The 12,015-nt window shown below is 51.3% G+C and overlaps 1 protein-coding gene across 50 annotated transcripts in view; it reads right to left on the bottom strand.

Annotated features, from left to right (window-relative positions):
* The window catches only part of LRRFIP1 (LRR binding FLII interacting protein 1), a 158,274-nt gene that overhangs the window by 79,849 nt on the left and 66,410 nt on the right, over window positions 1-12,015 (bottom strand). For 13 of the 50 annotated variants that reach the window (XM_063648131.1, XM_063648169.1, XM_063648139.1 and 10 more), the window contains exon 1: window positions 8,633-8,992. The exons of 29 other annotated variants lie outside the window; for them this stretch is intronic. In XM_063648131.1, coding sequence (XP_063504201.1) covers window positions 8,633-8,698 — 66 coding nt within the window. In that variant the 5' untranslated portion in view covers window positions 8,699-8,992. Of the gene's footprint in view, window positions 1-8,632; window positions 9,019-12,015 lie in introns of those variants that run through there. 8 more of the 50 variants (XM_054477335.2, XM_063648160.1, XM_063648178.1 and 5 more) reach the window with 4 other exon arrangements.

The following is a 12,015-nucleotide window of genomic DNA, read 5'->3' as shown; positions in this document are numbered from 1 at the left end:
GTGGAATTACAGATCCCAGGGCCTCTCACCCCGCAGTCACAGGAAACGTTCTTACTCTGCTTTTAAACTCTGTGGTGATACCCTAGGGGTCCAGAATTCTACACAGAAGCTGGAAGGGGTTTATGAGCCACAACTTTAGGGCAGGCAGTTCCTGAGAAATACTCTGACGTCACTCCTTCCACCCAAGCTGAGAAGGCCCTGCAGCCTGTAAAGCACCGCATGTGAACCGGAGGCGGCTCCCACCTCCCCCCGCAGAGCCCAGGGGAGACCCAGGGCACACGGCTCATGTGCAGATTCGTGGCTGCCATGCCCGCCGTTTGCCAGGAGCCTGTTAGCGCACATTAGGGACACCCAGTGGGCCAACGGACAGAGGACTGGACCATGAACAGCAGCTCTCCTCCGACATCAGGTGGAAATGACACCCCATGGGGCTGTGCAGGGAGAGAAGCCGTTTGCCAGCTGTAAAGCACTCCGCTAACAGGAGGAAGTTCTCCTATTAATTACACACATTCATTTTAGCCTCCAGGTTTTAGCATCAAGCAGAGAAGTGAAAAAGCAGCAGCCTTATTTTTCCAGGCCCCATGATATGTCACCAGTCTAGTTTATAACCTTTTTGGAAAAGTGTTAAGGATGTAATTCAAGTTCACTCATGTGAATGTAACAGGAATATGATGCAGCCGAAGCCTGAAGTGGCCACAAAGACCAGTTTGTTCACAGACAAGCAGGGGCCTCTGTCCTTGTGCGATTCTTCCCCTGAGCTAAGAAGGAATCAAGCTCCTGGAGGGGCCGTGGTATACCCAGGCTGTGACATTGGATCCCTTCCCTGAGCCACCTTGCCATAGAAAGTGGCCACAGCCACCAACTTTTGTTTTCTCTGTAAACCCCCCAACCCTCAGATGCAGCGGCCTCTAAAAATAGTTTGCTATTCACAGCAACCAAGTGGGCCGGGTGATGTCCTCCTGCACAGACATGGACAAGAACGGATGGCACAAGGCTAGCACCTCCGCAATGCAAGGGAGGCTGGCCTCGGCTCCGTGTACCTACCACCCCGTTCCCCCCAGAGGCCGTGTGCACTGTATCTCAGTTCCAAAAGAAATGCTCATGTCGGCAATCTCACGAAGTCCCCCAGGAACCACAAGGGAGCCTTCCCTATGGCCATGACTGTGAGAACGATCGTTACCAGGCACAGGGCACTCCGGGGTGGCAGCTGGCAGTGGCGGGAGTGTTGACTTAGAGGCCATGACTGTGAGAACGATCGTTACCAGGCACAGGGCACTCTGGGGTGGCAACTGGCAGTGGTGGGAGTGTTGACTTAGAGGGCATTTTGGAAATGTTGGGGGGATTCGGATGTCAAAAAGATTGGGAAGAAGCTAAGGGTATTGGGGCGGGGGGGGCAGGGCCAGGTCGGCCAACCATCCCGCATTCAGACACGCCTGCAATGGGAAGAACTTTTCCCCTGACTGCTCAGGAAGATAGAAAACCACTGTTTTGGCCAGGTGCGGTGGCTCACACCTGTAATCCCAGCACTTTGGGAGGCCGAGGCAGGCGGATCATCTGAGGTCAGGAGTTCAAGACCAGTCTGACCAACATAGTGAAATCCTGTCTCTACTAAAAATACAAAATTAGCCGGGCGTGGTGGCGCATGCCTATAATCCCAGCTACTCAGAAGGCTGAGGCAGGAGAATCGCTTGAACCCAGGAGGTGGAGGTTGTAGTGAGCCGAGATCGCACCATTGTACTCCAGCCTGGGCGATAGAGCGAAACTCCATCTCAAAAAAAAAAAAAAGAAAAGAAAAAACATTTAATTTTTGGATTTACAAACTGATTGCAACTTACATATAAACTCAAAATATGTTTTACACAGTTCAAATATACATGAAATATTCCAGGAATGCAATCGACATGGAAATTGAGGGAAGATGATACTTGGCTTTGTTCAGAACTTTCCTGAGAGTTAGTCAACTTTTCAGAATGTCACGTCATAGACAGCAACATGAGGGGTGGTGTGTGGGTCTCAGTGCAACACACCTGTGTCGGCCTCCCTGTGACACCAGGCACAGGTGTGTGCAGGTCTCACCACTGCATTCAACTGCTGGTGTACCTGGTCTTGAGTATTTCTATATCAAAATTCTTATTATGTTACTATAAACTACCTGTATTTTATTTTTTACGGAAATGTTATATTGACTTGAAATTATGTGCACTGGTTGATTTTATCACCTATGCATTTCATTTCAGGTTAATAAGGAAGTTAAGGAACTTTTAAGAAGACAGGGTTGAGAACCACAGCTTCAGAACTCCAGTGCGGATCTGTCGTCTCTCCATCACACTCTATGAACCAGCCCTGGCACAATTCAGAGCACAGGTCTGGGTGCCTGGTGCTCAGGCCATCGTGAAGATTTGGATGGCATAAAGTTAGAGATCAAAGCTTAACTGATTACTTAAAGCACCATGTTTCCATCAAAATTAACTCAGACAAATTATGGAGTAGACTGAAATTATCATGAAAGTTTACGGTGAGACGGACTCCTTCAAAGAAGGCTTTAGCTTACAAGGCTGCTCCTGGCTGGGCCCACAGGCCCCAGGAGCCGGCACACTGTCCTCTGCACTCGGGGGACCTGACAGACAAGTCCAAGAAATGCTGGGTGCCGACCGCCTCTCTCAGCTGTGGCTGCACTGTTCGCAGTAAAGGTCTGAGTTTATGCAGGTGCAGACTGTCAAGAAAGGAGTCTGAAGACCCAGTCACAGCCTCCAGCTTGGGCTCTATCACCTACAGTTATGTGAGCCTGGATAAATTACTCAGTTTTTGAACACCAGCCCTCATTAAAGAAGTAGGAGGGGACATAATCTTTAAGAGCTTCCTTCCCCTCTGAAATTCTTTGTCTTTATGCCAGAGGTGAATTATTTGTACACGGAGATTGTCCACAGACTGTGTCTGTTTTGCTACTGGAAATCTCCAGGCTTTGCTTTTCAGAATAATAAGCTTCTTTAAAGTACTTCGCATACTAAAATAGCAAATGTATTAATCAGGAACAAAATGATTGATGTTACTTTATTGATGACTCACACATTGACCTATTCAAACCTCACAACACAATCTTGGGCTTAGCAGCTACCCCCATTGGCGCTAAGAAATAAATATGCTATACGGTATCTTCCATGCAAGTGAACTTCTACTCTTGCTGTTAATACATTTCTTGCTTTTCCTGAGATGAATGAATCTTCATATTTCCTTCATTTGCCTCAACATGCTGGAAATACAAGAACCATGACTACTACTAACAGAGATATGCGGGACTGAGAGGCAAGGGCGGCTGGGCCTCCCCTGTGCCGTTTCCTCTCCAGGTGACAGGTTTCCCTCCAGGCAGCATGTCTGGGCTCCACTCCCTTCACCTTTGCCTGTTCTGCTCAAGATTGTCCTACAAATCCCAGACCTTTAGGGTTTCACAAAAACATTTAAATTGTTTCCTCTGAGAAGGCTGAAAGCTCCACCAGCACCAGGGCAGCACATAGCAACTGGCAATCTTTCCTATATTCAGTGGATATTCCCTGGAACCAGCTATAAAGGAAATGGCAGCTGTCATGTTTATCCTCCATGAACTTATCTACTTGGATGAGGTAGGGGAGGAGTTACATCACACCCAGAAAAATAAAAAGGCTTAAATCACAGCAGCTCTCAGGTGTGTGCCGACATAAGTAGTAGTTAACATTTTAGCATGGTACAAAAATAGCAAAACAAGTTTCACAGCTATTTCATTTCTACCATTATTTTCCTTACGTAGAAAAGTAAAGCTCATTGGGCCGGGTGTGGTGGCTCATGCCTGTAATCCCAGCACTTTGGGAGGCTGAGACGGGAGGACCACTTGAGGTCAGGAGTTTGAGACCACCCTGGCCAACGTGGTGAAACCCCACCTCTACTAAAAATACAAAAATTAGCCGGGTGAGATGGCAGGCACCTGTAGTCCCAGCTACTTCAGAGGTCTAAGGCAGGAGAATCGGTTGAACCTGGGAGACGGAGGTTGCAGAGAGCTGAGATCATGCCACTGCATTCCAGCCTGGGCGACCAAGCGAGACTCTGTCTCAAAAAAAAAGAAAGAGAGAAAGAAAGAAAGTTCGTTCTTTGAATGTTCTCTTCTGTCTGGAAATTACCAGGCAGAGAACAGAAAAGTTTGATAGAATGAAGACTCCTCAGTACGCACTCAAGACAAGGACCTCTGTCCTAAGAGGCAGCTTTGGTAAAAAGAAATGCTTCAGCCCCAATACTGGGGTATGAGACAGCAGGGCTGCAAAGAAAAGCTGACAACAGCAACAAAAGCAGCAGCAGCAGCCGTGGCAGCCACAGCTATATCTTGCACATTTACTACCTGCCAGCTCCTGCCTGCAGCATTGTATACAGTGGTGACAGTTATCAGTTCCAGTTCCGAGTCAGCAGGCCTGGGTCTGAACTGGCTCCACTGCTGACTAGCTGTGAGGGCTTGGAAAGTCCCTGACCTTTCTGAGCCTCAGTTTCCTCTTTATCTGAAAAACTGAGAGAAAATGATCTGCTCCCCATGAGGTTACAGCAAGGGTTAGAGAAGACCTTCACATAAAACACCAGGTGGGCGCAGCAGGGGTTTGGTAAATATTAGCTACTTTCACTACTTAGTGTCTTCTTTGACAGCTACTGACCTGAGTATAAATCCGGTTCAGAGAAGTTTAGAAGCACAATGAGAAGACAAGCATGCTAAGGCACCCACCTAGCAGAGAAGCAGGAAAAACTGGGGAAACTTCAGAGGTGGGGGACAGAGGTTCCCAACCCACAGGGAAAGCCCACTCCTTTCCCTAGGAAAATCACACAGCCTCTTGCCACATACAGTAAAAAAGACAGAAGGATCACAAGTGGTGTTGCTTTGATCACCTTCATTACACAAACATATAAATGAAACATTTTGGTTAAAATTAAGAGTAAATCTTCATTATAGTGATTTAAGATAAATTACTTCTCTACTACAAAGTAGTTATACTTTAGATTCAAGGGAAAACTACTTACCTAGTTTTAAGTTGTAAAGTTACAATCCCAAGGAGAAACCACTGGAAACACTGGCCCTTTCCAAAATGAATGAATGAGTCTCGGAATACATATCATTGTGTGTGTGTGTGTGTGTGTGTGTGTGTGTGTGTGTGTGTGTGTGTGTGTGTGTGTGTATTTTGGTTTATCGTTTTGGAATCTGGCCTGGGGCAGGGGGATTATACTACTGGTCTATAATCAAATACATGGCAATTTTGAATGATTAAATCTTGCATGTAGTCAAAATATTTAATTTGGGAGAAAGAAACGAATTTACTTAATTTTATCTAGGTAGTCTGAATAATAAAAGTTCTAGTAAGTCCATTCCATGAAAACAAGCTTCTTTTATTAAAAAACAAAACAAAACAAAACAAATTTGGGCAGCCTCCAGTAAAAACAGAGAGGTAATAAAAATCCTCTTCTCCTGTCCCATGTCTAACATGTAGTGAGATGTAACGGACTTACTGATTGGCGAAGAGGTTGGTAATCTAAACATTATGGCCTCTGGGGCTTCAAGATCACTCCTTTAAATATGAGCAGATATTCTGGAAGCACTGGCATATGAGTAACCAGTCATAAACAGTTCCTTTGCTGAGTCACACAGCCTGATTTTTCGGGGATAAAAAGTTCCTCTTGGACATTGCCTTTTGAGGAGCAAACACGCTGCACCAACATTTGGTCTCACAATTCTGTAGGGATTGGATAAGAATCTCACTCTAATCAGGTAACTCTCCAATCAACTTCGCTGAAACACCGTTTTGCAACTATAAATAACTTGACTTCCTGTGCTCAGCATAAGTGGCAGTTGAGACTGCAGGGTTTTTTGAAATTTGCTAAGGAGGCTTCCGCTGCGTGATATTAGTTCAGGCTGAACAGAAACTGACTCTTAAAGAAAAAGGGAAATTTAGTCTCCATCTTTGCCCCAGTAGGACACTCTCAATACTACTAGAAAAGACCTACCTTACTATATTTATGTCTTACCTGCCCGGGGAAATGACATGCCTAAAACACACTGTATGATTCCACGCTCCACCATCTCAGACTGAGCTAGAGCAGGGCCAGCCCGCCTCATGCCAACTTCATCCCCATATTGGTCAAGACTCCACTCTCCCAGACCTGGGGACCCTGGCCCAGGTACCTATAATGAGATGGGACTTGGGAGACTGTGTGTCCACGCTCTCCCCTAACAGCCCTTTCTTGGGACAGTGCTTGTTATTTAGAAGGGCTGAATGCTAATCAGTATGTGGAAAGAGAGCGGGGTGACACAAGCCATCGCAAACACAGGCAAGTTACAAAAGCTGCAGAAATGCACAGTGTCTCCACTGTCCGCATCGGACCCTCTCCTACAGCTCCAGGGCTGGTGCCCACTTGCTGAAGAAGCCTAGGTTCCCACTCAGATCCTGCTTTTGTCTTCTAGTTGAGGTGGAGCTTGCCAAATCTACTTCCTCTGACCAACCCGGCTCTCCTCTGCATGGGTGCGGCCCCCAGTCCCTCCTTTCCGCGGGAGACCCATCCCTGAACCCACAGACACAATGCAGAACAAGAACTGGCACAAACCAGTGTGAAACACCCACAACCACTTTCCCGTGGGTATACCCAGCCCACAGCCCACGGCAGCCGCAGGGTGACGCCCTGCTCCCCACCCATGATGACCCCCAATTCCCATCACCACTCAGCACATTTCCTTCCCTACCTGAACATTAGCCTCTTAACAGGAACTGCATTTTGCTTTTGTTCACCATGTCTCACTCTGATAAAGTTTTTGCTACCATTTACCAAGAAAAGCTCCTACAGGTTCACAACTTCTCTCTGAAAACCCTTGGGGTCACATTTCGGAATTCAGCATTTTTGGACATTAGAAACATAGTAAGACACATACACCATACATTCCGGTACAACCCAGAGTAGCAGCCCTTAATCAAAGACATCAACAAGACTGCAGAGAAACATATGAAAATTCACACTCAGAGGGATCAATGAAGACCAAAACTAGCCCCCCATTGGACAGGGCAAGTCTCACTGCCAAAATTCTGACACAAACTTACAAAAACAAAACAAAACACAAAGCTTCCGGTCTTCGGAGCTTATCGGGTTCTGGAACTGGGGGTGAGGGACAGTGGGCCTGGGCTGATCACATAATTACTCAGTTGGACACAGTCCAGACTTTTCTCTCCCTTCTTCCCGGCAGCATCTCGAAGTCATCTGAACCCAGACCCGCCCAGGAGGCTCCCAGCCTTAAGTAATAGACCCTGTAGCCAGTGCCTTAGCTGCTCCAGGTGTGCCTCTACCTACTCCTCTGATTAGCCTGTCCCTGGCTTCCTCACATCCTGTTCTCAATGTTTACTCTTCCCTTCTCCACGGTCTCTCAGTCCAGCAGGCGGCTCTTCACCTCCATCCCGCTCCTGCCATCTAGGGTGTCCCAGGCTGCTCCTCAGAACACCGGCACCGCTCTGCCACATTCCCACCCTTCCTTCTTTCAAGAACCCTTCCCTGATGATGATTCAAGGGTCTCTCTTCCCAGGCCCCTAGGAACTAATTAGTTGAAGGGGTAAAAACCAGCTCCAGAGGGCTGGCCCACTGACAGTTTCAAACGAGGTCACAGAAAAACCACACTAAAATGGACATTTAAAAACAGCAACCATCTGACAAGCAAAGAACTGGCTTTTCAGTACGCGTTCTTCAGACTCTATTTCTACACCTCTCTCTGGCATTTCCTAATAAGCTCTCCCAAGGTCGAGTCGATTCATCTTAAATCTTACACACACACCCAGTAGATGATTAATTTCTACCTGATGAAAGAGTGATTGTTTGGGGCTCATACTTTTACCAAGATCCCACGAACACCTGATTAAGTGGAAAGCTAGGGTTTTATATTTCTTTTCCAAAGTGCACCCTTTCACTTTTATTCCCATTCATGTTCAACCACAAGCTGCATGAAAATGTGTATTTGCAAACCCTCTCCGCCTCATCCCCTGCCCAGTTTTAATGCCAAACTACAGCCATAGCCCCACGACTGCATAATGAGCTGGATAACGGCAAAATTCTAGAGGCAGGATCCTGTCCGGGCTGGGCGGACCCGGGAAACCAGCCACAGTGGATTTGGCGTCTGGGGTCCTCGGGGGAGGTGTCCCCAGGTGCTGAGCGGGTTGAGTGCTCCAAAGCACCCCAGCCACTCCCCGGTGGTTCCAACCGCGGGTGAGGGCACCGGCTCTGGCCACCCGGTCCTTGATGCTGTATTTTGTAAAATAGCAAACTAGCAGCTCCCTGTGACTCTAGGCCGGGAGCAGACCTGGCCAGAGCCTGTCTGGAGCCCATCACCTCGGGCGGGGAGAGACCATGCGCCTTTTTGTCCTTGGAGGTGGCGTCCCACAGTAAAATGTGCTTCCTAGCGCACGAGGGACGCCGCTCGCCGGGTCACTCACGGACCCGCGCCCACTGCGCCCGCTCCCACCACGCTGGGGTCCCGCCGGAGCCCACCCCACGCCTCCCGGGCACCTGCGCCTGCCATTGACCTCGGAACGAGCTGGAAGCCCCTGAAACCCCGCCGCAGTCACGAAAGAAAGTTTCGGAAGCGCTTTCCTCTTACCAGCTTCTGCGCTTCCGGGCTCAAACAGTCGATCTCCCGGCCCTGAGCGGCCGCGGGGCTGGTCATCCTGCCGGGCTCGGCCCGCTCCACCCGGCGGGAAATGCTCGGGGACCGCGCCGGGAGCCCCTCGCAGGCCGGGCCAGTGGGCGCGCGCTCTGTCCGCGGAGACGGAGCCACTCGCCGCGAAGTGAACGCTCGCGCTTCCGGGGCCAGGACGCCCGGGAGCGGCTCGCAGCGCTGGGCTCGGGCGCGGCCGACAGGGACGGGGCGCAGGTGGGCGCGGGCTGAGTCGGGCTCGGGGTGGAAGGGCGCTGGGGAAGCGGGACTCGGGCGCCTCCGCCCTCCCCATGGCCCGCCCCGCCCCCCACGCAGCTCCGCCTCGGAGGGTCCCCCCCGGCTACGCCCCGCCCTGTCCCCGCCCCATGACTCGCCCCCTCGCCCCATGACCCGCCTCCCCTGCCCCCCTGCGCCGCTCCGCCTCTGAGGGTCCCTCCCGGCTACGCCCCTTTCCCCGCCCCCACCGGCTCCGCCCCACCCAGGCCCCGCCTCATGGTCCGCCCCGCCCTTCCGCGCTCCCTAAACGCGAGCCCCGCCCCGCCCCCCGCGCTCCGCCTCGGAGGGATCTTCCTGGTCCTGCCCCGCCCCTCCTGGGCTGTCCATCACCACCCCTCCGGCCCCCGCCGGAAAGAGGACCTGGAGGAAAGGACCCCTCAGGCTCCGGGCGCAGCTCCACCCGCAGGGGCCGCGGGAAGCGGGCGCTCAGGGGAGGATGCCGCGCCCAGTAGGGGTCGACCCGAAGAGGGGGTCCCCTCCGGGGGCGGGGCCTGCCCGGGGCGGGGCGAGGGCTGCGTTCCCGGCTCCCCCACATCCATCACCCTCAGGTCCCGCTGAGCTTCCTGGACGCGGAAGCCTAGGCCCCAGCCCCGCTGCGCCTGCCGGCCGGGCACCCCGCTAACGCGGCATCCCGAGAAGGGCCGACTTCCAGGACGACGCAGCAGCGTGCACACAGCCCGCCTCGGCCCGGTGCGGCGGCCCGCAGGGGAGAACGAGCTTGCAGGGTGCGGGTGCGAGCCGTTGGGGCCGATCTGGCGTCGCAGAGCCCGGGGTCCGCACCGTCCAGGAGGCGGCCGCGAGGACCGTGCCAGGCGCCGGTCTCCTCCGGGAGGGCTCCAGCCCGCGCCTCCTCCAGGCACAGGGCGCCCTCGTAACTCCCAATGAAAGTCCTGCGGGAAACGGTTCCCGACCTCACCAGGCTGGGGGCAGAAGCGACGGGAGGACGCGGATTGTATTCGGAAGGTCAGCCTGTCCTGGCCACGCCAGGAAATGTAAAATTTAAAGCACATTTACATTTTACAGCCCCCCAATTCCCAATTCCCTTTTCTCTGCACGCGGACCCAACTTGGTAACGTGAGCGCGCGCCTGTGAGCACTCACCTTCCCGCCGTGACCCGGGCCCAGGGCTTCAGGGCAGGAGTTGTCAGGAGGGTGTGCAGCAGGGAAAATGGGTGCTGAGGAGCCGGAGGACGACTTGGGAGGGATAGGGGCGAAGGAAAAGAGGGGCCGAGCAAAGGCCTAGAGAACCGCTGGGGAAGAAACGTTGAACTTAAGATGAACAGACGCCAAGCTGTCTTTGATTGACAGCATCTCAGGCTCACAAAAGCAACTTTCAAAGATAATGAAACGCCTACCTTTTAACAGCTTGTTTTCTCTCTGTAACACTTATTTAAATGTTGTTATAACAATTCTTTTTTTTTTTTTTTTTTTGAGATAGAGTCTCGCTCTGTCTCCCAGGCTGGAGTGCAATGGCGCGATCTCTGCTCACCGCGACCTCTGCCTCCCGGGTTCCAGCGATTCTTCTGCCTCAACCCCCCGAGTAGCTGGGATTACAGGCACCTGCCACCATGCCTGGCTCATTTTTGTATTTTTAGTAGAGACGGGGTTTCACCATGTTAGCCAGGCTGGTTTCGAACTCCTGACCTCAAATGATCTGCCTGGCTTGGCCTCCGAAAGTGCTGGGATTACAGGTGTGAGCCATCGCGCCTGGCCTATCACAATTCTTGATTGATCGCGCCTGGCCTATCACAATTCTTGATTGTATGAAGTGCAATTATTTGGAGAAAATAATTTTAAATGTTCTCTGGGAATTTATTGTAGAAAGCAGTTAGACTTTTACCGGTGGTCACAACTTCACTGATGAGAATGATAACCCATTAATAAAATAGCCTTCTTCTTCTGAGACTTGAGTTTGAATATTCTGATCTAGATAGGCAGATTCTAAGGCTACTCAACACCCCAAACCCTGTGACCACATCTCCCAGAACAGGGTACTGGGACTGGTTTCGTTCCCTTGGCCTGTCCCTGAGGCAATGCTTGAAGACACCTGTAATTGCCACAAGATGCATTTTCCTAACCGCCAGGCTGCCAGTCAATTGCTAGTTACCAGCTCCTGAAAACCATACAGGGAAGGGATTAAGAAGTGGGCTCTGGAATTAAGCCACCTCGTTCAGTTCTTGGCCCTGCCACTCACTAAGGGATATTGAGCAAGTTACTTAGCTTCTGTGCCTGGAGTCTTACCCAAAACATGCCGGTGATAATGACTGTGCCCACTGTGAGGGTGAGGACCAAAGGCTCTAACACGGGGATCCCGCTGGGCACAGTCAGGGTGAGCTGCCCTGCTAGCCTGGTGCCTAGTGTCCTGGGAGTCCAGTAAAAGCAAACCAGCACCTGCCTTGCTGCCTCTGGAGTCCCCTCTTTTCCAGATAGAGACCCCTTGGTAGGTGCCCTGACTCAAGGTGCCCAGGCCTCCTCCTCCTCCTCCATAGCAGGAAGGAAGCTCGGCACCAGACCAAGAACTGGGATGGGCCAGGCAGCGAGACTGTGGGCAGCCCAGGGAAGAGAACAAACCCACTTCCCGCCACAACAACTGTAGGAAGGGGCTGCTGCAGGGGATGTAGGTGGCAGGGAGGGGACCATGCCAGGACGCTCATGGAGTAAGAAGCAGCGAGCTGGTGAGTCTTAGTCCCAGGAACAAATGAACATTACCAGCAATAAAATAATGGCTGGTTTCTGATTCCGCTAAATAGTAGCATATTAAAGAAAACTGCCATCCTGACACCCTTCTAGATGAGAGGATGCTACATTCTGACTTGGGTTTCAGCCCAGCCAGTCCTGTGAGGTGGAAGTCTCAGGACCATCCCCAGCTCAAGAGCAAAGTCTATACTGTAAGTTGAATGCTAATACATCTTTCTTGGTGTTTTTAGATCCCAGTGCCCCAGGAATAAAATGCAGAGGGTCCACAGTTGCCTCCCAGTTTTATTAGGATGGTGCAAAAGTAATTGCAGTTTTTGCATTAAAATTAACGGTGAAAAATGCAATACTTTTACA

The sequence above is a fragment of the Pongo pygmaeus genome, chromosome 11 (assembly GCF_028885625.2).
Source record: "Pongo pygmaeus isolate AG05252 chromosome 11, NHGRI_mPonPyg2-v2.0_pri, whole genome shotgun sequence".
Lineage (NCBI taxonomy): Eukaryota > Metazoa > Chordata > Mammalia > Primates > Hominidae > Pongo > Pongo pygmaeus.
Note: the sequence above shows the minus strand (reverse complement) of the source record. Positions and strands in the feature narration are given on the sequence as shown.